The following is a 26888-nucleotide window of genomic DNA, read 5'->3' as shown; positions in this document are numbered from 1 at the left end:
ACCAGGAAATCCAGGACGCCCCATCATTTCAGGTATTGGCACTATTACAGTGGGTGTCTCCGGTTATATGGACTCTGTTCTGAAACCATATGCCATCAGTGCTCCCAGCTATGTACGTGACACCACAGATTTTCTGAGGAAAATACAATCTTTAAATAATCTTCCCAACAATACTATACTAGCTACTATGGATGTGGAATCTCTGTATACCAACATCCCACACAACGATGGTTTACAAGCTATAAGGAACACCATTTCAGATAAAACCACAGCGGACCTTGCCACCAAACTCTGCCAATTTGTCCTTACCCACAACAACTTCAAATTTGGTGATGACCTGTTCCTTCAGATCAGCGGCACAGCAATGGGCACCCGCATGGCCCCACAGTATGCCAACATCTTCATGGCAGATTTAGAACAACGTTTCCTAAACTCCTACCCACTCAAACCTCTCTTGTACCTGCGATACATTGACGATATTTTTATCATCTGGACACATGGTCAACAGACCCTGGACACCTTTCACCAGAAATTCAATGATTTTCACCCCACAATCAACCTTACAATGAATCAATCTATGCAAGAAATACATTTTTTGGACACTACTATAAAAATACAGGATGGGCGCATAGACACCACCTTATACCGTAAACCAACTGACCGACAAACATATCTACATGCCTCTAGCTACCATCCCAAACATACCAAACAGTCCATTGTATATAGCCAGGCACTACGTTACAGCCGCATCTGTTCCAATTCTACAGACAGAGACTCTCACCTAAGAGATCTACAGCAAACCTTTTCAGAACTAAAATACCCAGCAGATGAAGTTAGACAACAGATCAACAGAGCCAGACTGATACCCAGAGAGAACTTGCTGCAAGACAGACCCAAAAAAGAAAATAACAGAACACCTCTAGTCATCACATACAGCTCCCAAGTTAAAACAGTACAACGCATCATCAGAGATCTACAACCTCTCCTGGACAATGACAGTTCTCTTTCTCAAGCTCTGGGAGGAAGACCTTTCATTGCCTACAGACAGCCACCCAATCTTAAACAACTCCTAACCCACAATAATACTACAACCAGACTTAACACGGACACTGGCACCAGAGCCTGCAATAAACCCAGATGCCAACTTTGCTGCCACATACACCCGGACAACACCATTACTGGCCCCAACAACATCACACATACCATCTCGGGACTATTCAATTGCTCATCATCTAACATTGTGTATGGCATCAAATGCCAACAGTGTCCTTCAGCTCTCTATATTGGACAAACAGGCCAAACCTTACGCCAAAGAATAAATGGACATAAATCTGACATCAAGAATCACAAAACAGAGAAACCAGTAGGAGAACACTTCAATCTCCCAGGACATTCTATACAAGATCTCAAAGTAGCTGTTTTACTACAAAGGAATTTCAGAAATAGACTGGAAAGAGAAGCTGCTGAATTGCAACTCATTACCAAACTTAAAACCATGGAGAGACCTGGTTTTAACAAAGACATTGTATTCTTATCCCATTATACATGACTAAGCCATTTCTCACCTTCTCACCCCTTGCCTTTTCCTGTAAGACCTATTACAGTCGTTAAGAGTCGTCAGCAGGCTCATCTCAGCTATCTGCCAATCACCCATTCCCACCACCCTTCTGAGTAATACCCCTCCCCACCTTCTCACTATATAGAAGGATCTGGCAACTTCTGTTTCAGTGTATCTGAAGAAGTGTGCTTGCACACGAAAGCTCATACCAAGAACTAACTTAGTTGGTCTTAAAGGTGCTACTGGAAGGATTTTTTTTATTTTGCCTATTTGGTGTTCAGCATGTCACAGGAAACCCCCCCCCCCCCATCATTCAGTTTGTACAAACTTGACACACACACACACACACACTCACCCACACACACTACATACGCTACACTTCTGTTATAAATTCATAGAAAATCAACCATACATCGGATTTGCACTGTTTCACTTTTATTTTACTCCATGAAGGAAGGACTACAAAATGGGGAAGGTTTGATACGGGGCAGCCATAATCCCTTGAGCATCCCAGCACATCCACAGGAGCCCTGCCCAGTTGCTATGCCAACCCTGATGGTTCTAGACAGAAGACCATCAAGATCACAAAGAACTTGCATGTGGGAGTGGATTCAGCACAGACTGGAACAAAGGACAATAATCAGCTCTTCCCTCTGGGGGCAGGAAACTGCAAACTCCCCTCTGTCAGCTGGACAGTACTCATGGGGAGGGGGAAAGGGGGAACCAGCCAGGTGACAGGACACTCAGGTTACCACCACAACTCCTCCCTCAACCCCTCCTTTCTGTGATGTGATGTAGTCTTAGGGGTGTAGTTTGGGGGGATTAGTAACTAATAAAAGTTGGGGTCTTCTTTTGTTCTGCACTTCCATTTTGCTTCATCTTGTGGTGGGTGGGAGTCCTGTCGCGACAGTATCCAATAAAGGCCAAGCCTACAGGCTGCTGTTTTGCTCCAAGTTATCCTGGTTGGTGTCTTTGTTTCTGTCCAAGGGATCCCTCGGATTTCCCCGTTAACAAGAATATATGAGACTCAGCGCACTCCAAGGAAGACACAACTAAACCTCAGACAACCAATGTTGGAATTTCTCTGTAACGTTGCTTTATTGGTTATCAAACATGACATATGACAAGACAGGGAACATGCACTCAATCACACACACAACCACACACACACACCACTCTTCGCTGGATGGGCCAGACCCAGTAAGAGGACGGGTGGCCGACGACAGCGCTGTCATATGTCCAGCACACAAGTGAGACTGGGGGGCTTTGCAATTTATCTGCCTTCTTCGTTCATCTGTTTGTTGGCATACCTTTGGCATCTCACATCCTGGTTCTTGGCAACACCTCGTCTTCCACATGTTCTTGGCATTTATCAACTCTCATTGTTCGAACCTGATGTTCTGTAGCTTCTGGCAATGTTACAACACTAATTGTTTGAAACTAGCATTTCACATTTTGAATTATGGTGCTGGAGGAGACTCTTGAGAGTCCCATGGACTGCAAGAAGATCAAACCGATCCATTCTTAGGGAAATCAGCCCTGAGTGCTCATTGGAAGGACAGATCCTGAAGCTGAGGCTCCCAGATTTTGGCCACCTCATGAGAAGAGAAGACTCCCTGGAAAAGACCCTGATGTTGGGAAAGATGGAGGGCACAAGGAGAAGGGGAAGACCGAGGACGAGATGGTGGGACAGTGTTCTCGAAGCTACCAGCATGGGTCTGACCAAACTGCGGGAGGCAGTGGAAGACAGGAGTGCCTGGCGTGCTCTGGTCCAGGGGGGCATGAAGAGGCAGACACGACTAAACGACTAAACAACAACAACAACAACAACAATTCACTGATCAATGGATCTACGTACTGGCTCACTGGGAAAACTTCAGAAATTCATATAAAATCACTCCAGTGTTGGATTTACGCCATTCCAAGGTTGTTCTGTTCGGGAAGGAAATGGCTACCAAAGGGGGGGGGAGACTGAGTAATAATCCAGGGGTCAGCAACCTTTTTCAGCTGTGGGCAGGTCCACTGTCCCTCAGACCATGTGGTGGGCTGGACTATATTTTGAAAAAATAATAATAATGAATGAATTCCTACGCCCCACAAATAACCCGGAGATGCATTTTAAATAAAAGCACACATTTTACTCATGTAAAAATATGCTGGTTCCTGGATCGTCCGCAGGCCAGATTGAGAAGGCGATTGGGCCGGATCCGGACCCTGGGCCTTAGTTTGCCTGCACCTGGTGATAATCTCTGGCATCCTGATACCTGAGTGCCAGACAGGTAGCCATTCCAGAAACAATACCCAGATGAAGACAAAAGGGTGTGATGAACTTGGCTGGGAAAGAGGGACATGTAAATATCTCTTTTGCATACTTGATGGGTGGGAGGTGGAGGTCAAGGGAAGGGGGGGCAAGTCCTGGTGCTCAGGTTGCTGCACCCAGACCCTCCCAACGTGTGATGTCCTTATGATGTAAGTGTGATGTAGTTTTAGGGGTGTTACTAGTAACTTTTGGAAACTGTTAAATGTTTGGGTCCTTGAATGAATGAATGAATTTTATTATTACGGTCACAGACCAGTTCCGGCTCACTTAAAATATCATGAAAATCATAAAACACAACTGGAATACATTGAACTGCAATTGAGTATAACAGAGACAATACTGTTAAAAATATATATTAAAACTTGATCACTAAAATAAAACCTAAAATTGTCATTTAAAACCTTAATCATTTTGGTAGTACAGCTTGTTCCCTAAGTTTTATGGCAGTCACACAGAATTTGGCCACCCTGAGCATGATCTCTAGGTCCTTGTCCTCTACCAGGAGTTTTAGACATTGAAGTTTGGCCCCTTTTGGAGATTTTTGCATAGCAGGGGTAACAAATAACGGAGCGTATATCCCCGTAGAAATGGCAGCGTAACAAGACATGAGAGACAGTTTCTACCTCCATCGAGCCGCAGGGGCAGACTCGTTCCGCATATTATGGTTTACCCTCGAATCTGCCCTGCAATCAGCCAGATGGCAGCACGTTGAATCTAGCGAGGGTAAATGACCGTGTGTATTTGGGCATTTGTAATTTTGACAAATAATTTGCTGGTGTAAATCCTCTCCCATTATATTTTATTGCTGGGTGTTTATTCATCTCGCTCACGTGGCATTGCAGTTCCACATCCCAAATTCGTTGGCGGATTATTGCTCTTGCTTTCTCATAACCTACAGATATCGGGGTGTTATGTACTGAGTTGAATAGGATCCAAAAGGCAGCAATCTGATTGGTCCTAGAACAATAGGGTCCAGAATGCAGCAGTCTGATTGGTCCACAGGAGCCACCCAATCCAGCTCCAGGTGGAAGTAAATCCGCAATCTAATTGGCCTACAGGTGAATCCCAGAATTAGCCAATCCCGTGGGGCCCATTGTGTAAATAATGTATATAAAGCAGACATTTCGGGGGAACTTCCATTCCTCCTCACCACTATGAGCTGAATAAAGAGCATGAAATCCACTCTCGACTCCGAGTATATTTCACAGGGCCTGTGGGGAAAACCCCACGCCTCTTAGCTTTTCATGCAGTGTAGCTTTCCATTTGGGTTGGTAGGAATCCAGTAGGGTTAAGGGTGCCAACCCAACAGGGGAAAAGTTAAGTTTTAACCAATAATGGATCTTCAGAATCCATATCCGAGCGCTAACAGGGATTTGCCGGACCTCCAGGCGGACAGCTATGTTAGACACACAAGAAGGGATCCCTAGCAGACAACAATAGAACTTAGTTTGGAATGATTCTAAGGGAGCAAGGTTCGAGAAGCTGCAGACTGGAGAGCCATATGCCAGTTGTGTTAATATTTTTGCAGCAAAGACCTGGAAGGCTGCTGGGAGCCTGTAGATGTTGGTTAGTTGTGTAAAAGGGTTGGAAGTATGACTCCCAAGCCCCAACAGAGATATTCCACTTCGGAGGGGGAAGTTTGGGTTCTTCTTTGTTCGGGGCTTCCATCTTGTTTCACCTGGTGGCAGGTGGAGGTCCAGTAGCGACACTTCTTTAATAAAGACCAAGCCTGCTGGCTGCTGTTTTGCCCTGATACTCCTGGCTGGTGTCTTTGCTTTTGTCCAAGGGACAAAGGTTTTTAACTGCCTAAAGTTTCTCCGTTAACATCCCTCTTGAAGTTCAATTGGCAAGTTTGGGCTGAGTTCCCCAGCTGGGGGGTGTGCTGATTCTTTTTCATTGAATAGATTCACAGAAGGGACCCCGAGGGTCATCCAGCCCAACCCCCTGCAATGCAGGAATCTTTGGCCTCACGTGGGGCTCGAACCCACGACCCGCAGATTGAGAGTCTCTTGCTTTACCAACGGAGCCATTTCCTCCAAAGGGACTGGTGTCTCTCTCAAGTACCCTCCTAATATTGCAACAGACTTTCAGTCGGCTACTGAGCAGGTGAAATATAATAATAATAATAATAATAATAATAATAATAATAATAATACATTGTTTATACCCCGCCCGCCCATCTGGGGGCGGGGCACCAGGCTGCTGTCTTGATGGCCTCTGAGCCGAGAATCACAGAGAACTCTGCACATGCTCTGGACCATCCGGATTCTGGGAGGGAGGGAGGGAGGGAGAGCGGCCTGCTGGCTGCGCTCAGCTTGCAAAGGGTTAAATCGAACAGAGCCGGAGTCCTAGAGAGGACAGGAAGTAGACAGCAGGCGGCAGATCCTCCAGAGCAAAATCCCCTCCCTCCGTGCCCAGCCCCTTCCGGCCTCTCTTGACTGTCTCCTCCCCGTGCTGCCTCGGTTTCCCTCCTTGGAAGAGTCCGGTGAGTCTCCTCTCTCTCTCTCTCTCCCCCCTTGGGGTGCCTGGGGGAGAAGGGGGTCCCGGGGGGAGACCCCCAAGTCTGGGAGCAGAGGGTCCTGCTGCCCCCTGGAAATGGGGGAGCCCCTGCCAGAGCCCCACGGGAAGCCTCTCTGGGCTGCAGGGCCGGGCCTGGGGAAAGAGAGGCTGAGCTGGCTGCCCTGGGCTTGCCAGGCTGCCCCCCATGAGGCAATGCAGGGGGGAAAGGAGGGAGGGGGCTCGGGGGGGGCAGGTCGGCAAACCTTCCTCTCTCGGACCCCAGAGGGAGCTTTCAAGGATGTTCCCCATCCGGGAGTTTCTCTGCAGCTGCTGGAAAAGAAGCCCACAGCCTTGGGACCCCCAGGCCGCCCATCCCTCCCCAAAGGAGGAACACCAGTCTTGTCTCCATTGCAGCGTGCTTTATTTACATGCAACTTGCCACTTTCACAGCGTGTAGGTAAAACTGTGGAACTCCCTCCCGCAGGAGCCTGGCATGGCCAGCAACCCAGATGGGTTTCAAGAGAGGATGAGGCCCATGCAAGGAGGAGGAGGAGGGGGCTTTGGGGGGGGCTCCTGGCCTGGAGGGCTGTGCTCTGTCTCCCCAGTTGCAGCCAGGCCTGCTCCTATTCCCGCTTGCTGGAACCACAGGCAGGGAAAGCTCTGGTGCTTGGATCCTGCTGGCCAGAAGAGGCGTCTCTTTGGGTGCCCCTGTGAGAACAGGATGCCGGACCAGGAACGTTCAGAACAATGCAAAGCCAAGGGAGGAATCTTAGTGAATCCAAATAATCTGGGACTGGCAGAAAACGCAGCAATCTCGCAGGCCAGGCCACAGCCGCGGGACAGGGAATGAATGAGAAACAATCAGTGCAGGGAAAGTTTTTGACAGTATATGTTGGTCATTTATGAATAAGGTATTCGAAAACAATGGAGCCTGGAGAGACTTTTATAAAGGGAATTGAGACAATCTATATGGAACCCTATATGGGACGCGGGTGGCGCTGTGGGTTAAACCACAGACCCTAGGACTTGCCGATCAGAAGGTCGGTGGTTCGAATCCCCGTGATGGATTGAGCTCCCGTTGCTCGGTCCCAGCTCCTGCCAACCTAGCAGTTCAAAAGCACGTCAAAGTGCAAGTAGATAAATAGGTACTGCTCTGGCGGGAAGGTAAATGGCGTTTCCATGCGCTGCCCTGGTTCTCCAGAAACAGCTTAGTCCTGCTGGCCACATGACCCGGAAGCTGTACGCCGGCTCCCTCAGCCAATAAAGCGAGATGAGCGCCGCAACCCCAGAGTCGGCCACGACTGGACATAACGGTCAGGGGTCCCTTCACCTTTATATGTAACACATGGCAAGCATGATTGCGAAGAATACTTTTTAAGAAAAATGTATGATACAGAAGGGGACACGCCCTCTTTCACCGCTGTTCTTTATACTAGCCCTAGAAGTCTCTCAGGGTGCTTTTGCCTTTTCCTACTACCTTGATTTTCTGCTTACAGCATGACAGACATTTCATGTAAAATTTACACGGCCTAATTTCTAGACCAGGCTCTTTCAAACTCAACCCTCCGCGCCAAGGGACTCCCGCTGCTGCTGCTCCTGCTGGGTAGGTTGAGGCAGGACACCTGGGTCCCTCGCAGAGCACGGGAGGAGGAGAGCTCTGGGCCGGACACCTGGGTCCCCTCCAAGAGGGGGTCGAGGAAGCACGGTGCAGAGGTGGAGAGATCGTCCCCTTGGTAGCATTTCCTGCCCTTGCAACGCTGAGGGAAGGCAGAAACTCAGCAGGTGCAGCTTCTTCCCTTGCAAGGAGAGGAAGGGGCTGGCGGGGGAAACAAGTTTAACAATATGTAGCAGAATACATGGCAGAATAGGAATGGGGAACCCCCGTCTCCCTTGCGGTTAGTCTGGGTCAGATGTGGGCTCCTTGGGGCAGAGTCCTTGGCACAGATGGAGGAGGGGGGAGAACTGTCTGAGCCCAGGCACATAAGCAGGAAAACCGCAGGGAGAGGGAGGGGGTGTCAAGGGTTAAAAGGAGCAGAGCTGCATTCCTAGAGAGGACAGGAAGGGGAGGGGGAGGGGGCAAGGTCCTCCATGGCTAAATTCCCCCCTCCCCCCTCCCTTCCTGCAAGCAGAGAGGAGGCTGCTTTCTTTTCTCTCCTTTGCAAAAGCTTCCTTGCTGCCCCTCCTGGAGTCGGGCGAGTCTCCTCTCTCTCCCCCCCCCCCCCCGAGAGTGCAATGGGGAGAAGGGGGTCCCAGGAGGTATTCTCCTCCTTAGGCCTCCAAGTCAGAGAGGGCCTTTCCCTCCTGGCCCCCTTCGCCTGTCCTGGCGCAGACCCTGGCGGATCCCCCAAGGCCGCTTGCCTGGCGTCTCCCAACGGAGACGCCTCCTCCGTGGGGCCAACATGGCGGGGAGAGAGGCTGCCCTGCGGAGGCCAAGCCATTGTTACGAGGCTATTCTGCCACCCAGCTCGTCGGACTAAGTCCGCGGGTCCCTGCGGAGGAAAATGAGCTCAGCCGGAGACAGGAGCAAGATGCAGAAGATCCAAGTTTATTGCGCAACAGGTTCAAGGTGAGATTGAACAGCGAGAAAGGGGTGACATGAACTTTTAAAACTTCCCTCCATGTCCCAGAATACAGTGCAAAATACATCACGGTTGCATCATGAATACATTAAGAAGAGGTTGGGGTACAGGGGATTAACATAGGGAGGGGGGAATATGCAGAGCTGGAGATATGCGCAGATAAGAACATCCTGAGTACTGGTGATGAGAGGACAATGGTCCATGTATGCATAGTCTGCCACCTGGCATTGCCCGGAGGAAAGGCTTGGCAGAGTGATTTGACAGGATTAGGGTCTTCCTGAGAATACGTGACTCCTCGCTTGAGGGATTATGGAGGACAGCGGAGGTGTCATGGGGTCCTAGAGAAATTGAGCCGAGAGGAGGCTGCTTTCTTCTCTCTCCTTTGCAAAAGCTTCCTTGATGCCCCTCCTGGAATCGGGCAAGTCTCCTCTCTCTTCCACCTGAGGTGCAATGGGGAAAAGGGGGTCCCAGGGGTGCAGGGGGGTCCCTGTTCAGATCATGCCTGGTGGGGGGAGACCCCCAAGTCAGGGAGCAGAGGGTCCTCCCTCGTCCTCTCTGCCAACCCAGGGAGGGGTCCAGTTCGCAGGAGGTCTGCAGCTCTGATCTTCCTTTGAGATCCAAGTGCTGCTTCCTCTTTAGGGAGGGGGCTTGGGGTCAAGGAAAACTGGGCAGGCAAAGAAACCCCCTTCAGGTTTGAAGATAAGTCACTTTTGCCTGGCGTGCTCTGGTCCATGGGGTCACGAAGAGTCGGAAACGACTAAACAACAACAACACTTTTGTGAACAGAGGCAGCAGCCAGACGGGAACATTTGCACAGGGAGAAGAAAAGCCCTTCTGCATCTGCACAATTGGACTTGTTTTGATCAAGAAGAAATGGAAATTGGTGCGATCTCAAAAGAGACTAGTTCTCTCAAGCTACCCTCAGCCTTTGGGAATCTTGTCACAAGCGTAAAGCTCCCCTCTGGAGTTCATAAAGGGTCTACATGCCTGGTGTTCTTAAGAACACAACAGATTTATTTATTTTTTATATATAAATATTTATTGAGATTTTCACATTATTACAAAATGAAAAATAAAAAGAAAAAAAATACAAAATAAAAAGCTGTTAAAAACAATTCAAACTTTTTATCACTTATCTTTCATTTACTTATTTCCCGGACCTCCTCATACCTCCTGTAATGGTGTGGAGTTACTCGTGCGTAAGCCGACCCCGTTTGGGCGCTTGGTTGCCTGGTTAAACCCTTCGGACTGCACAGCCCATCTCCGCGTGGCTGCCTCAGTCACTGGCAGAATCTGTCTGTGGGCGTTTCTTAAACCTCTGCCAGCATAAAAGCTGTTTGACACCCAATCGTCTCCGCCTCTCATTGCGCGGGAGTCTCCTGCGCAGGGTGGGCGTGGGCAGCGGAGTTCCTGGGCTCTCTTCACTGACCTCCAGGGAAGAATCCCGGAGCCCTTCCACCTCCTCTTCCCATTGCTCTCCTGGACTCTTGGTGTTACGCGTATTTCCTTCCCCTTCCACCAAGCTGAGTCTCCCCCTAGTGCTAGGACCTTCACCTGCAGAATCGGAGAGCCTCTCCTTCTCCCGTGGCTCTGATGTCAGTTCCCTGACATCCACCTCCCCCCCCCCAGGGCCCCCTTCACTCCCCGTTCGACCTGTGGGCTCTATCTCTTCCTCTTCTCTGGTCGACGAGACGAGAAAACCCCGGAAGGAACTGTCCTCCTCATCCGTGTGTGCGAAAACCTCTTCCCACCTGCCAAGGTTCCCACCCATGGGGTGACCCTCCCAGTCCGATTCTTCCTCGGATTCTGAAAACCCTTCGAAACTCTCTTCGTCATCTGTGGTGCCAAATTGTTCCTCCCAGAATCTCTCTAAGGGCTTGGGCTTATCCGGGAACTGGCGGTGGAACACTTCCACCATATGCTCGTCACCAACTGCTCCCGCTGGCACCCACGTGTTTTCCGACAAGGGCTCTCCTTCCCACGCCACCAAGTACTCCACTTGCCGACCTCGCCACCTTGAATCAACTATTTCCGTGGCCGAGCTTTGTTGTTCCCTTTCTTCTACCTGTGGTTGTGGCATGACTTCTACTTCCCGCCCCGCGAACTCACGCCCCTCTCTGTGTGGTGAGAGCAAGGACCTGTGGAACACAGGATGTATTTTCATACTGTCGGGCAACCTGAGCTTGAATGCCACGGGGTTTTTCTGTTGTGTAACTTCAAATGGCCCCAGCCGTCTAGGCTGCAACTTCTTGCACCATCCCTTAAAGGGTAACCCTTGAGTGGATAGCCACACTCGATCCCCCACCCGTATGGTTTCCCCTTCCCTGCGGTGCTTATCTGCTTGCTTCTTGTAATTCGCCTTGGCCCTCTCTAGGTTCATCTTAAGTTGTTGATGTAGAGCTTCCATTTCTTCCACAAACTGTTCAGCAGCGGGCACACTCCAGCTTTGTCCCTCACTACCCGGAAATGCCCTGGGATGACACCCATAGTTGGCCATAAACGGACTCATTCCTGTGGACACATGTTCAGCGTTATTGTACGCAAATTCCGCTAACGCTAGTTTCTCTACCCAATCATTCTGCCTCTTGCTTACGTAGCAGCGCAAGTATTGCTGGAGTATGCTGTTTGCCCTTTCCGCTTGCCCATTGGTTTCTGGGTGTCTCGCTGTTGAGAAACTCACCTCGACTTGCAGCAGGCTCATGAGCTTCCTCCAGAACCGGGAAGTAAATTGTTTTCCGCGGTCGGAGAGAACCCTCAAGGGGGCGCCATGCAACCTAAAAATGTGCTCTACAAACAACCGTGCCGTTTCTTCTGCTGTCACCACGTGTGAGCAGGCTATGAAATGGCACATTTTGGTTAGCAAGTCGACTACTACCATTACTGCGGTTTTCCCCCTTGATTTGGGCAAATCCGTCATAAAATCAATAGACACCACCTCCCAGGGTTTGTTTGGTGTGGGTAAGGGTTCCAGTAAACCCGCTGGTACCGTGCGTTCCCCTTTGGCCCTTTGGCATCGGTCGCACCCTCGTACATATTCTCGTACATCTTCCCTCACCCTTGGCCACCAGAATTGTCTGGTCACCAACATCATAGTTTTGTGTTGTCCAAAGTGTCCCGCTGTGGGGGTGTCATGTAGTTGTTTGAGTACCCTTCTTCTTAGAACTTCCCCTGGTACGTACATCGCCCCCCTATAGTACAACACCCCTTCCTTCTCTTCAAACCCCTCTGGTGCTCCCCTCCCATTTTGGAGTTCCCTGATTTTTGTTCGGGCGAATTCATCGTTCCTAGTGAGCCCTGCCAGTTCTCTCGTGCCCACTAGAGTTCCCACACACACCCATCGGTCCTCAGGTATGACGTGTCGTGTCTCCGGCGGCCCCTCTCCTTCGAAGTACTCTGGTTTTCGCGAAAGAGCGTCTGCTCTCACGTTTTGCTCTCCTGGCACATACTGGATTTCAAAAGAAAACTTGGAGAATTCCTGCGCCCAGCGAATCTGTCTCTGGTTGAACACTCGTGCTGTCCTCCAGTATTCCAAGTTCTTGTGATCTGTACAAACCTGGATCTTGCGCTGCGCCCCTATCAGCAGATGGCGCCACCGACGAAAGGCAGCGTAGATTGCGAGCAGTTCTCGGTCGTACACGGTGTAGTTTTGTTCCGACTTGCTCAGCTTCCTCGAGAAAAAAGCACACGGTTTCCATTCTTGCTTGCCCAATCCTGGCTGCAAAAGAACAGCCCCGATGGCTCTGTCTGACGCATCTGTCTCCAACCTCAGTGGTTTCTCCAAATCCACGTGTAATAGTTGCTCTTCCGACGCGAACGCCTTCTTCAATCTTTCAAAGGACCGCTGGGCTTCCTCCGTCCACACAAACTTATTTTTACTACTGAGACAGTCCGTGATTGGTGCTGTCAAGTGGGCAAAGTTCTTGATGAACTTCCTGTAGAAGTTGCTGAAACCTAGGAACCTCTGCACGTCCTTCCGTGTCTTGGGGGGTTTCCACTCCAATACTGCTTGCACCTTGCTTGGGTCCATCACTAAGCCTTTGTCAGACAACTTGTACCCCAGGAACTCCACCTCTCGGGCATGAAACTGACATTTCTCTAGCTTGACCCACAACTGGTGTTTCTGCAATCGTTGTAGCACTTCCCTGACATCTCGCACATGTTGCTCCTCGTTTTCCGAATAAATCAAGACGTCGCAGGAAGGCTACACAGTTCTTGTAAAGCAGAGACCCTAACACGTGGTGCATGAAAGCTTGAAAACAGGCGGAGCCCGACTGTAATCCAAAAGGCATAACTAGATATTCAAAGGCCCCCAGGGGTGTGAACATGGTGGTCTTCCATTCATCCCCCTCCCTCATCCTGATCAAGTTGTAAGCCCCCCTTAGATCGAGTTTGGTGAAAATCTTTCCCTTCCTCACTCTCATCAGAATGTTGTCAATTCTGGGCATAGGGAAAGTCACGGGTTCCGACACCAAATTGACTGCCCTAAAGTCCACTACAAGCCTGGGCTTATCAGTGTCCTTTTTGTCCACAAAAAATACTGGACTGCCCCCCACTGCCTTTGATTCTCTTATAAATCCTCTCCTTAGGTTCTTGTCGATAAATTCCCGTAACTCCTTCATCTCCCTGTCTGACATGGCATACAGCTTACCCACCGGCAGCTGCGCCCCTGGGAGCAAATTGATTTGGCAGTCAAACGGCCTGTGGGGTGGCAGCCTATCTGCCTCTTTCTCACTAAAAACCTCCTTCAGATCAGCATATTGTGGCGGCACCTCCCCTCTCCGTTCCACTGTCATACTTGCCACTCTGGCTACACTCATCCTCGGTGTTTCCCCTCCTAGGCAGTGCTGCAGGCAGTAGTCTAACCCAAAGCTCACTGTCCTCTGATACCACACCACCACAGGATCATGTTGCGCTAGCCAGCTCATTCCTAATATTATTGGGGGGCCCGCTAATGAGGCAACGTGAAAGGCGATCGTCTCGTGAGTGCCTAGACACTCTCATTCTCATCGGTGGGGTCTGGTGGGTCACTTCCCCCCCAATCAGTTCCCTCCCATCAATGGTGGTAACTTGCAGGGGGACATCCAAAGGTAGCAAGTGAAGCTGATGCTCTAAGGCAAAGTCCTTGCTGAAAAAGTTGCATGAGCTTCCCGAGTCCAGCATTCCCTGAACCTTGACTGGGTGCCCATTCGGGAGTTCTAGCACTACCTCTATGGCAATGGCTGCTCTTGGAGAATCTGGTTTGGGCACGTTCACTGGTTGTTGGCTTGGCTGCTGTGCCCACTGATTGGCAGCCAAGCGTTTCCGTTTCCCTGCTCCTGGGTCTGTTGCTCCTCCTCCTCGCCCCCCACGGCCCCCACCATTCCTTGCCAGGCCTTTCTTTGTGGGCAGACTCTGGCAAAATGTCCTGGCCGCTGGCAAAGGAAACATTTCTTGGTCGTTTTTACATCCTTTCCCTCCGTTTTGCGACCCTCGCTGGAGTTTGAAACCTCCTGGGCGCGCGCACCACCTATTTCCATTGGCTCCGCCGGCGGGGAAGGCTGCCTTGGTATTTTAGGAATGCGGTAGTCATGACAACGCTGCTCTCTCCCTTCCCGCCTCTCTTGAGCCCGCGCTTCCTGTCTTACACCAATCGCAAGGGCAGCTTTGGTCAGCAGGTCCATAGACTGTGGGCAGGGTGCACGCGAAAGCTCATCTTTGACCGTTGGAGACAACCCTTCCTCAAATAACATTTGTATGGGCTCCGAGTCCAGCTGCCACCCCAGACGGTGAACTATCATTGCAAAGCGTGACCAATAGTCTCTAACTGACCCGTCTCCCTGCTTACAGTTCATCAGTTCTCTTTTGGTCACACTTTGTTGCACATCACTCGAGAACATTGCGTCCATTGCCTGGAAGAATTTCGGGAGATCCTCCATGGCATCATTTTGCGTCGCCATAAGCGGCCTGATCCACTCTCTAGCCCCGTCCTGCAGGTGCCCCACAATATAGGCAACCCGCGCTGCGTCATTTTCAAAATCGCTCTGCTGCAGCTTCAAGGCATATTCTATTTCTGTTCTAAACGCCCCATAATCTTGAGGCTTCCCCCCAAACTTGTGCACCAGTCCCGGTACCTTCCTTGCTATGGGGGTGGGTTTCCCCTGGGCATCTAGAGACCGTCGTTCGTCTAGCCTCACCGTCAGGATGGCTATATGCTCTTCCAAGTCGCGGTTTCTCTCCTCCAGCGATTGGCCTCCAGCCGCCCCTTTCGTGGCTCCGACTTCTCCGGTCTTACTCATAATGCCGCCTGCTTGTTGCGCACGAGCAACTTTCGAGGACAGACAGATTGCTGTAATGGTGTGGAGTTACTCGTGCGTAAGCCGACCCCGTTTGGGCGCTTGGTTGCCTGGTTAAACCCTTCGGACTGCACAGCCCATCTCCGCGTGGCTGCCTCAGTCACTGGCAGAATCTGTCTGTGGGCGTTTCTTAAACCTCTGCCAGCATAAAAGCTGTTTGACACCCAATCGTCTCCGCCTCTCATTGCGCGGGAGTCTCCTGCGCAGGGTGGGCGTGGGCAGCGGAGTTCCTGGGCTCTCTTCACTGACCTCCAGGGAAGAATCCCGGAGCCCTTCCACCTCCTCTTCCCATTGCTCTCCTGGACTCTTGGTGTTACGCGTATTTCCTTCCCCTTCCACCAAGCTGAGTCTCCCCCTAGTGCTAGGACCTTCACCTGCAGAATCGGAGAGCCTCTCCTTCTCCCGTGGCTCTGATGTCAGTTCCCTGACACCTCCCTTTTTTGTATTCCAATTCAAATTTATTAATTCAGCAATTTCTTTCCCTCCTTACATCCTAGTCTTTAATCTAAATATATATTATAATAACCTTAAATTTTGGTCTGTTAAAAATCCAATTTTTTCATATTCTTTTAACCTTTACAGCTAGAAACCACAACCTCAATCCAACATCATTCTAACATTCATTAATTTTGCAATATTTCTGTAAATAGTCTTTAAATTTCTTCCAATCTTCTTTCACCGTCTCTTCCCCCTGATCTCGAATTCTGCCAGTCATTTCTGCCAGTTCCATGTAGTCCATCACTTTCATCTGCCATTCTTCCAAGGTGGGTAGTTCTTGTGTTTTCCAATACTTTGCGATGAGTATTCTTGCTGCTGTTGTAGCATACATGAAAAAAGTTCTGTCCTTCTTTTGCACCAATTGGCCAACAATGCCCAAGAGAAAGGCCTCTGGTTTCTTCAGGAAAGTGTATTTAAATACCTTTTTCAGTTCATTATATATCGTTTCCCAGAAAGCCTTAATCTTTGGGCACGTCCACCATTGGTGAAAGAATGTACCTTCAACTTCTTTACATTTCCAACATTTATTATCGGGCAAATGATAATTTTTTGCAAGCTTGACTGGGGTCATGTACCACCTATAAATCATTTTCATAATATTCTCTCTTAAGGCATCACATGCCGTGAATTTTATACCTGTGGTCCATAACTGTTCCCAGTCAGCAAACATAATATCATGTCCAACATCCTGTGCCCATTTAATCATAACAGATTTCACCGTTTCATCCTGAGTATTCCATTTCAACAGCAGATTATACATTCTTGACAAATTCTTAGTTTTGGGTTCTAACAACTCTGTTTCTAATTTTGACTTTTCCACCTGGAAGCCAATTTTCTTATCCAAATTATATGTCTCCATTATCTGATAATAATGGAGCCAGTCTCTCACTTTATTTTTTAATTTTTCAAAACTTTGCAATTTCAGTTTATCTCCTTCTTGTTCCAAGATTTCAGAATATGTCGGCCATTTAGTCTCCATTTTTCAAGGCTTTTTCAATGGAATACTTTTCAAGAAGTAGCCATTCTTTCAACCAGCAAAAAGTTGCTGATTCATAATAAAGTTTAAGGTCTGGCAGGGCAAATCCACCCCTTTCCTTTGCATCTGTCAATATCTTAAATTTTATTCTGGGCTTCTTGCCCAGAACACAACAGATTTAGCACATGCGCAGGATCTATACTTCCATGCCCTGGTTGGGGCCACATTTTGAGACTGGAGACTTGCGAAGATGGTTTATTAGCCCAGGGAATATCGAAGGGGGAGGGCTGCGTTTCAAAAATGTGGCATCGCCAGCTCCTCCTCTGCTTCCACATACAGATTTGGTCCCCATGCAACCCCAGACAGAGGCAAATATGGCCACAACATCTGCCTGGCTTGTGATGAGGGAGCTCAAAGAGCGTCAGCAGGGCTCTCTATACAAAGCATCTAGCATGGGGGCACCTACAGGTAATGGCTATTCGTCTATTTTCTGCCGATGGTTTGGGGTTGCAGTTTTCAGGCTTAGGGACAGGAAGGTGACTGGTTTTGACACCAAGTTGTGTCCATAAGCCCCACTGAGTTCAAGGGGTTCTACCTTGAGGTCACTACTGTGCAGACCCTGCCAGCCTTATGAAGTCAGGTGATTAGCAAACAGGGGAAACTGGAACGACAGGAGATGTTTTGAAATGGGGCTTCTGTTGGGAAGGGGCTGCCCCATTTGTGCTTCTCCAGGGGCAGGAGAATATCTAGGGCAGGAGAATCCCTGCAGGGCCTCTGAGGCTCCCTTTGCTTCTTCCTCTCTCCCAGGACCCTGCAGCTTCTTTTGGCTCCTTGACTCCTCAGGAAGGATGAAAGAGACGGATCCTGCAAAGCTAGCGAGGATGGAAGGGGGAAGATGGATGGTTGACCTGGTCCGGCTGTCTCCTGCATCCCTCCCCACAACCTCTGAGCTTTCCCTCCCAGGGACCTCCGAGAGATCTGGTGAGTTCCAGGGGAGGGAAGATGGGGACATGGAGGGATGGAGCCGGAGAGGAATTGGGGCTTCCTCAGCTTGGGGGTGGGGGGGAGGCAGGCAGGCGGATGGAGATGGAGAAGGGGAGCACTTTTCTGCCTCCCCCACCTACCTGCCTGCCTACGCTTTTGTCATCTGCAGGCAATTTGAGCTAGGAATACATCACAGCTCCCCGCCAACACAATGTATCGGCAGCTCAAAATGTCTAAAACCAGTTCTGTGATCTGAATGCCTTACCAATGTCAGACACTGATCCGTCGCGCAGCACTAGAAGCCACGAGTCTTTTTTAAAAAAAATGTTTTCACATATTGTATTACAATACAGATGTACCAAAGCCAACACAATTTCCTTCCCATCCCCCCATTCATTTACATTTCTATTTCCTCAATCCATCATATTATCCTTTTCTCCCTCCTCCCACTTCCCTCCGCCCCCACTCGATTTCCTCCACATTATGCAATTTACAATAATCTTTGCATTCTACAACATTCTCAAATCATCTACATATTCTTATTATCTTTCCATACTAATTTTTCTTCCATCCAGTACTTCACATGTTAATCTAGGCATATTAGCGTATCTTTTTTGAGCAAGATTTTGCCATATATTCATCAAAACATTTCCACTCCTTTTTTAATTTTTGATTCGACTGATTTCTTATAGTAGCAGTTAATTTTGCCAGAATTAAATATTCATTTAGTTTACAAATCCATTCCTCCTTTGTGGGCATAGTTTGTGACTTCCACCTAGCAGCAATCACTAGTAGCTGTACTTGCCTATAGAAAAATCCCCCCCCCCGAGGTATCTCATCAGCTATAAATCCAAGGAGATATTTCTCTGGTTTCTTTGTTATTGATATTTTCCTCATTTTCTTTAGTTCTTCATGTACTGCTATCCAAAATTTCTTAATTTCCTCACACCTCCACCACATATGTATTGTTGTTCCTATTTCTCCACCACATCTCCAACAGAGGTTGGATTTCAATTTGTATATCTTTGCCAGCTTAACTGGCGTTAAGTACCACCTACAGAACATCTTTACAAAATGTTCTTTAATTGTGTATGCGGCAGTAGATCGTATATCCTCTCGCTAGAGTTTCTCCCATTGCTCTAGATAGATAGTATGTCTGAGATCCTGGGACCATTTAATCATCGTTTCTTTCACTTCTTCCTCCATCAATTCCCAGTCCAGTAAAAGATTATAGGTTTTGAATAACAATTTCTTGTTATTCTGTATCACTGTGACTTTAAATTTTGAATATTCTTTTGCAAATCCTTTCTTTTGATCCGAGTTGAATATACTTCTAAGTTGTATATATTGCCATCTGTCAATTAAAATTTGGACCAACCAGATTGAGATAACTTCTGATGGGGAGTGTTCAGGTGAAGATGTTGCTGTTTGTTTCACAGACAAGGCGTGGACGTTGCTGGATCCTGACCAGCATAAAGAGGTCAAGGAGGAGAATGGTGGGATCGTGGACTCTCTTGGTAAGGCTCCCTGTTGGATCATAACATGTTGTGATTGGAGATGGAGTGGATTCCATGATTGAGCCAGAACAAAATCCATCCCAGATAAAAGCCAAGCAATATCTCAGTTAATACCAGCCAACTAAGGAAGTGAAACCTATAGGACGGCCTCATATCTCATTCTCTTCAGATCTTCCTCTGTCACAAGCATTCATTAACATTGTTCAATAATCTGGAGCTCCCATTTCCTCCTGAGACTCTAATTAGCATCTCTCTTCATTGCAGATGGTGATGACTTAGAAGGGAAGAACAAGGGGGAGCACAACAGAATCCACATAGCGGAGAAGTCATATAAATATTCAGAGTGTGGAGAGAACATCCGTCAGAGCTCCCAGTCCACCTCCCGTCAAAGAAAGAGCTTTGTTCGAAGGAATAGCCTCACTTCACACGAAATAACACAGAGTAGGGAGAAATCGTGTCAGTGCTTGGAGTGTGGAAAGAACTTCAGTTACCGCCAGAATCTCACTTCCCATCAAAGAGTTCATACAGGGGAGAAACCCTATCAGTGCTTGGAGTGTGAAAAGAGCTTCAATCGGAAGGATAGTCTCACTTCCCATCAAAGAATTCATAAAGGGGAGAAACCCTATCAGTGCTTGGAATGTGGAAAGAGCTTCAGTCAAAGCACCCATCTCACTTCCCATCACAGAATTCATACAGGGGAGAAACCCTATCAGTGCTTGGAGTGTGGAAAGAGCTTCAGGAGGAGCTCCCATCTCACTTCCCATCAAATAATTCATACAGGGGAGAAACCCTATCAGTGCTTGGAATGTGGGAGGAGCTTCAGTAACAGGGCCAATCTCACTTCCCATCAAAGAATTCATACAGGGGAGAAACCCTATCAGTGCTTGGAATGTGGGAAGAGCTTCAGTTACAGGGCCAATCTCACTTCTCATCAAAGAATTCATACAGGGGAGAAACCCTATCAGTGCTTCGAATGTGGAAAGAGCTTTCGTTTGAGTGGTGCTCTCACTTCTCATCAAAGAATTCATACAGGGGAGAAGCCCTATCAGTGCTTGGAATGTGGAAAGAGCTTTCGTTTTAGTGGTGATCTCACTTCCCATCAAAGAATTCATACAGGGGAGAAACCCTATCAGTGCTTCGAATGTGGAAAGAGCTTTCGTCTGAGTAGTGAACTCACTTCCCACCAAAGAATTCATACAGGGGAGAAACCCTATCAGTGCTTGGAGTGTGGAAAAGGCTTCAGTCATAGCACCAGTCTCACTTCCCATCAAAGAATTCATACAGGGGAGAAACCCTATCAGTGCTTCGAATGTGGAAAGAGCTTTCGTCTGAGTAGTGAACTCACTTCCCACCAAAGAATTCATACAGGGGAGAAACCCTATCAGTGCTTGGAGTGTGGAAAAGGCTTCAGTCATAGCACCAGTCTCACTTCCCATCAAAGAATTCATACAGGGGAGAAGCCCTATCACTGCTTGGAATGTGGAAAGAGCTTTCTTGTGAGTGGTGAACTCACTTCCCATCAAAGAATTCATACAGGGGAGAAACCCTATCAGTGCTTGGAATGTGGAAAGAGCTTCAGTCGGAAGGATGGTCTCACTTCTCATCAAATAATTCATACAGGGGAAAAACCCTATCAGTGCTTCGAATGTTTAAAGAGCTTTTGTCTCAGACAATGTCTCACTTCTCATCAAAGAATTCATACAGGGGAGAAACCCTATCAGTGCTTGGAATGTGGAAAGAGCTTTAGTCTCAGACACAATCTCACTTCCCATCAAAGAATTCATACAGGGGAGAAACCCTATCAGTGCTTGGAATGTGGAAAGAGCTTTCGTCAGAGTGGTGATCTCACTTCCCATCAAAGAATTCATACAGGGGAGAAACCCTATCAGTGCTTGGAATGTGGAAAGAGCTTTCGTCAGAGTGGTGATCTCACTTCCCATCAAAGAATTCATACAGGGGAGAAACCCTATCAGTGCTTGGAATGTGGGAAAAACTTCAGCCGTAGCACCAGTCTCACTTCCCATCAAAGAATCCATACAAGAGAGAAAACGGTTTAGTGTTTGGAATGGAAAAAGATTCATTCATTACCCACAAATAATTCATACAGGGTCTAAAGCATATCAGCACATGGTATGTGTATAAAATTTCACTTGTTAAAAAGTCAATTTAAGATCTCACACCAGGGTGAAGTGTAGAATTATAGATTCAGAATCTAGTCCAACCCCTTCCAGAATTCTCATTTCAAGCATCCATGACAGGTGGCCATCCAACTTCTTCTTAAAACCCCCCAATGAAGGTCCACCCCCTTCTGAGAGAGTTCCTTTTCACTGTCAGCTCTTACTATCAGAGAGAAAATATAAAAAAGACTTTGGAGAAGACTTCTGGTGTGATGGCCTATGGCGTTTGGCTGCTTTCCCAGGACACTGGACCCTAGTCATGCAATTAAACAAGGTGAATCTGGGGGTAATTATCCCTTTTGAACCCCGCAGGGATGGGGCGGATGTGCCTTCACCCGCACGTCGTCTGATATCTGCCGCTCGCTACAGTGGACGCTTTCTATGATTGAATTGACGGAGAAACAAATGAACTTGAGGATCAGGGCTGTGCCTGAACTAGAGAAGGACAGTCTGACTGACTTTCTTACGCAGGAATTTGCAGACTTTTGGGATTTAGATTTGGAGAAGGAAGAATTTAAGATAGTGAATGCTTTTAGGCTTGGAAGAGTGGGGAAGAAGAGCAGGGTGAGAGACTGCTTGATTACCCTCCAAACAAAAGAGGAGAGAGACAAAATTTTGAGCCTGCACTTTCAGAAGACCTTGGAAATACATCAGTCAAGAGTGGAGATATTTAAAGACATTCCGAAATACCTTTTGGATCTTAGGTCCAACTACGGAGACTTGGTTGCCCTGTTGAGAAGTAACAGAATCATTTTTAGGTGGGAATTCCCCCAAGGTCTATCTTTTAGCCTTAAAGGAAAAAAGATAAAAATAAGATCAGTGGATGACAAAGAAAGATTTTTGAAAGACCACGGAGAAGACTTGCAGAAAGAATCTGGAGAAGAGCTAAGTGCATTGGACAGAGAACCGACAGACAGAAGACCAAAACAAAAAGCATCGGACAAAGGACTATTAAAAAGAGGAATACTAGATATAGCTACATTACCCTTTGGGTTGGACTGTTCGGAGAAAGTGACAATAACACCACTGACAGAACAAGAACAAACACTTGGTGCAGTTGGAGGAAAAGCAGAGTAATTACATCATGGCTTTGCAACTATTAAGCTGGAATGCTAACGGTTTGAACTCCCCTCAAAAAAGGAAAAGAGTCTTTCATTTATTAAAAAAGGAACAATTGGACTTGATTTGTTTACAGGAAACATGTGGTAAGGCTACACAGAAAGGTATTGATTAACAAAAGACTGGGTCAAGAGTTTATTTCATCGGATAAAGTCAAAAAAAGGGGAGTAGCGATTTACGCAAAGGAAAGCCTATCACCAAAATTTATATTTAAAGATGACCAAGGAAGATTCGTGGCAATCGAAATTCAACTACAAGGAGAGAAATTCTTGATAGTAGGAATTTATGCACCAAATGAGGGGAAGTCAGATTTTTTAAAAAAGTTGCATGAGACTTTGATGGACTATTTGGATTACAATGTGATCATGATGGGGGATATGAATGGAGTGGTATCTACAAATATGGACAAGGCACAGAGACAGGTAGCCCCTCCTGCAATGCAGACCTACTCCCCCCCCCCACCTCCCTTCATAACCCTGATATCCACTTCTTCCTGCCAGGACCCATTCGGGGGGGGGGGGCTCATTCTGCAGTGGTTTCTTGCGATCCCAAGCACCACTCTCTTCTGTTTCAGCTTGGGGGGCTTTGCCCTCCCAGTATCTCCGGAGGACTTATTTTTTTGGGTGGGTGGAGAGAAAGAGGGAGGTCTGTATGTGTGGGGTCAGACTATCAAGGAAAGTAGCAAAACGCCAAGCCAGCAAGTTATGGAAACCCCGGAGCTGCCCTGATGGACCCTACAACATTGCAAATGAATCCTAAATGCTCCCCAAAGACCATCCAGCCCCACCCCTTGCAAGGGTCTCCTGCCTCCTCCCGCGCCCCCTGTCCGGCTCCCCTCCCTCCCTCCATGGCTACTGCTCTCTCCCAAACCCACATGGGTAACCAGGCAGCTGGCTCAATCCACCCACTTCCGGGTGCTCTCTCCCCCTCACCCAATCGCCTCGCGAGGGGAAGCCGCTGTGGAGAAAGGGGAGAGGCCATGTTGGGTCAGGGCAGCTGGTCCTCCCATGTTTGGAGCGGGAGGAAGGGCCCACGGCCATCTTGAATGAGGGCAATTCTGTGCCTGTCTGTTATATATACATACATATATACATCTGTCTATGATCTATTTACAGAGAGAGAGAAAAATAATTGATCCCCTGCTAAATTTGCCCGTTTCCCCTCTGATGAAGAAATGACCAGATCAAAATTTTAATCGTAGGTTTATTGTAGCTGTGCAAGAGAGAATAACAACAGGAAAACCCCCAGAAACCCCCCTCACTGTATATGTTGTTACACATACACATACACACACACACACACCTGGCTCTCGTTTGGAGGAGGAGTGAGAGACGGAGGCTCTTTACTTCTAGAATGGCATTTCCACGGCACCTCCTTTCCTCCCAGGAGCTCCTCCTTCCACAACCCTGCGAGGCTGGCCGCTTGCCTTTCACCCCCTTTCCAGCACTGCGTGGTTTAGTGTGGCAGCACCTGCCCTTTGGAACTCCCCACCTCTTGCAATAAAGCATGTGCCTTTGCTAGACTCTTTTCAGGCACCTGCTAAAAGTATTAGGAAGCTGAAGTAATTTTAATCTCTTTTAATATTTTAGCTTTTCTATGTTTTAAAGTAGGGTTGTTAATTTTTCTTGATTTTACTGCTGTGGTGGTGGTGTTGTTTTTGGTATTGGTAAACAACTTTACAGGTTTTTAAAATAAATTTTATGAAATAAATAAACAATAAATGGAAATAAAACAACACAAGCCAAAACACAATGCATCCTGTGGATTTAAGTATCTGTCCACAGTGGCCTACTTGTTACCAGAGGCCCAGAATCCACATTCCTTTGTAAGAAAATATGAAATAAAGTCAAAACATTTTTGCAGGCAAAAAAAAAAAGTCAATATTGGGGAGGTGACAAAAACTTTTCCACACCAGGTACCCCCTGACCTTGTTATGCCACTACCCGGGGTGCAGGGAGGGGGCATGGGGGTCCCTGTTCAGATCATGCCTGATGGGGGGAGACCCCCAAGTCAGGGAGCAGAGGGTCCTCCTTTGTCCTCTCTGCCAAGCCAGGGAGGGGCCAGTTCGCAGGAGGTCTGCAGCTCTGCTCTTCCTTGGGATCCAGATGCTGCCTTCCTTTTGGGGAGGGGGCTTTGGGTCAAGGAAATAAACCCCCTTCAGAGGGAGGGAAAAGTCACCTTTGTGAACAGAGGATGTAGACAGACGAGAACATTCCCACATGGGGGGAGCACAGGGAGAAGAAAAGCCCGTCTGCATCTTCACAACCGGACCACTTCCTCTGTCCCAGATGCAACAACACATGTCTCTCCCCTATTCAGGCTAAGCAAGTAGGCGAACTAATGTGAAAGCAAATTTCAGGTGTATCCTCAGGAAATGCTAAAGCAAGGATAGAAGACTCCTTCTCCCAACCTTTTCGGGCAAATGAGGGATTATCAGTCATTGTACCACTGACAGAGGACATGCAACACATAAAATCCTTTCTGGCTCACTGTAATAAAATTCTTACCATCCTGATAGATACTGGTAAAACCTTCTGGAAAAAATCTAGCAGAGCATCTGTGGGTTTTCATCAAGAAGAAATGGAAATTGGTGCTGTCTCAAAAGAGACTAGTTCTCTCAAGCTACCCTCAGCCTTTGGGAATCTTGTCACAATCTTGTCACCTCTGGAGTTCGTAAAGGGTAGATATTCCTGGTGCCCTTAAGCCTGCTGTTCCGCCAGGGAAGCGGGGCTGCGTCCAAAGCATGGAATGGTGGAAGTACTCAGGGAAGGGAGCAGAAAGCGAGGGAAGCATTAGGCCCCATTTCTAGGAAGGGGAACATCGGCCTGAAGGGGAGCAGCTGCTTTTGGGCAAGAGCAGAGGCCATGTTGGGTCAGGGCAACTGGTCCTTCTATGTTTGGAGCAGGAGGAAGGCCCCGCAGCCATCTTGGATGAGGGCAACTTTGTGCCTGTCTGTTATATACACATACATATCTATCATCTTTCATCTACCTACCTACCAACATACATAGATATATATACATATATTGTTACCGGAAAAATCCGAGGGCTCCCTTGGACAAAAAGTAAAGACACCAACCAGAGTAAATTGGAGCAAATCAGCAGCCTGTAGGCTTGGCCTTTATTGAAGAAAGACTGTCGTGACAGGGTGCTCCCCTCACTTGCAGGAGAGAGAAAGGACACAGAAAGATGGTGTGCAAGGCCTCATAAAAACTTTTGAAATTCCCACCCTGTAGGTCAAGCCCACCCCCAGAAACATCATGCATACATCACAGAAAGGAGGGGTTGAGGGAGGAGTTGTGGTGGTAACCTGAGTGTCCTGTCACCTGGCTGGTTCCCCCATGAGTCCTTTCCAGGTGACAGAGGGGAGTTTCCAGTTTCCTGCCCCCAGAGGGAAGAGCTGATCATTGTCCTTTGTTCCAGTCCGTGCTGAATCCACTCCCACATGCAAGTTCTTTGTGATCTTGATTGTCTTCTGTCTAGGACCATCAGGGTTGGCATAGCAACTGCGCAGGGCTCCTGTGGATGTGCTGGGATGGTGAAGGGATTATGGTGCCCTGTATCAAACCTTCCCCATTTTGTAGTCCTTCCTTCATGGAGTCAAATAAAAGTGGAACAGTGCAAATCCGGTGTATGGTTGATTTTCTATGAATTTATAACAGAAGCGCAATGTTTGTAGTGTGTGAGTGTGTGTGAAGTTTGTACAAACTGAATGATGGGGGGGGGGTTCCTGCTAGAATACACACCCCTGGTTCTCGTTTGGAGGAGGAGTGAGGGACGGAGGCGCTTTACTGACAGAATGGCACTTCCCTGGCACCTCCTTTCCTCCCAGGAGCTCCTCCTTCCACAACAACCCTGCCAGGCTGGCCGCTTGCATGTCGCCCCCTTTCCAGCAGGCGAAGCTGCAGGGGCCACTCACTTCCTGGCCCTCCAAAAATGGAGGAGGCCTTGGACCCTGGATGAGCCTGAGAGGAGCCTTGAGGGGGGCAGGGAGGGGCCTCTCGCCCCTTCCCAGACTTTTCCGCCATCCATTTATTACTACTGTTTATTACACTTAGGCCCCTCGGGGCTCTGGCACCCGGCACAGTTATTTCAAATGATCTCAAACCCTAAAATGGATTGACAGGTAACTGACAGACGTAGATGATCTCTAGAGATATAGGGAGTCTGCCGGATGCCCCCCTTGGCTGGGCCTGTGATGGACAGCAGAGCCAGGCCAGTCAGTGGATTCAGTCCCTCAGAAATTTCCTGGAGCCTCGCTCTGATTGGCTGCCAAGCCAGCGTGGGGTGGAGCCAGCCCTTTTGGCGGGAAAAGGCAAGGCGCCTTTT

General features: G+C 48.2%; 1 protein-coding gene across 12 annotated transcripts in view; it reads left to right on the top strand.

Moving 5' to 3' along the window:
• The window catches only part of LOC308465792 (uncharacterized protein), a 430090-nt gene that overhangs the window by 397583 nt on the left and 5619 nt on the right, over positions 1-26888 (top strand). For 11 of the 12 annotated variants that reach the window (XM_080986032.1, XM_080986037.1, XM_080986036.1 and 8 more), the window contains 3 exons: positions 17570-17743; positions 19186-19263; positions 19528-24918. In XM_080986032.1, coding sequence (XP_080842158.1) covers positions 17570-17743; positions 19186-19263; positions 19528-21320 — 2045 coding nt within the window. In that variant the 3' untranslated portion in view covers positions 21321-24918. Of the gene's footprint in view, positions 1-16852; positions 17231-17569; positions 17744-19185; positions 19264-19527; positions 24919-26888 lie in introns of those variants that run through there. The other variant, XM_080986040.1, reaches the window with a different exon arrangement.

The sequence above is a fragment of the Podarcis pityusensis genome (genome assembly GCF_964106645.2).
Source record: "Podarcis pityusensis genome assembly, chromosome: 2".
In the NCBI taxonomy this organism is placed as follows: domain Eukaryota; kingdom Metazoa; phylum Chordata; class Lepidosauria; order Squamata; family Lacertidae; genus Podarcis; species Podarcis pityusensis.
This window is presented reverse-complemented; position numbering and strand designations above follow the sequence as displayed.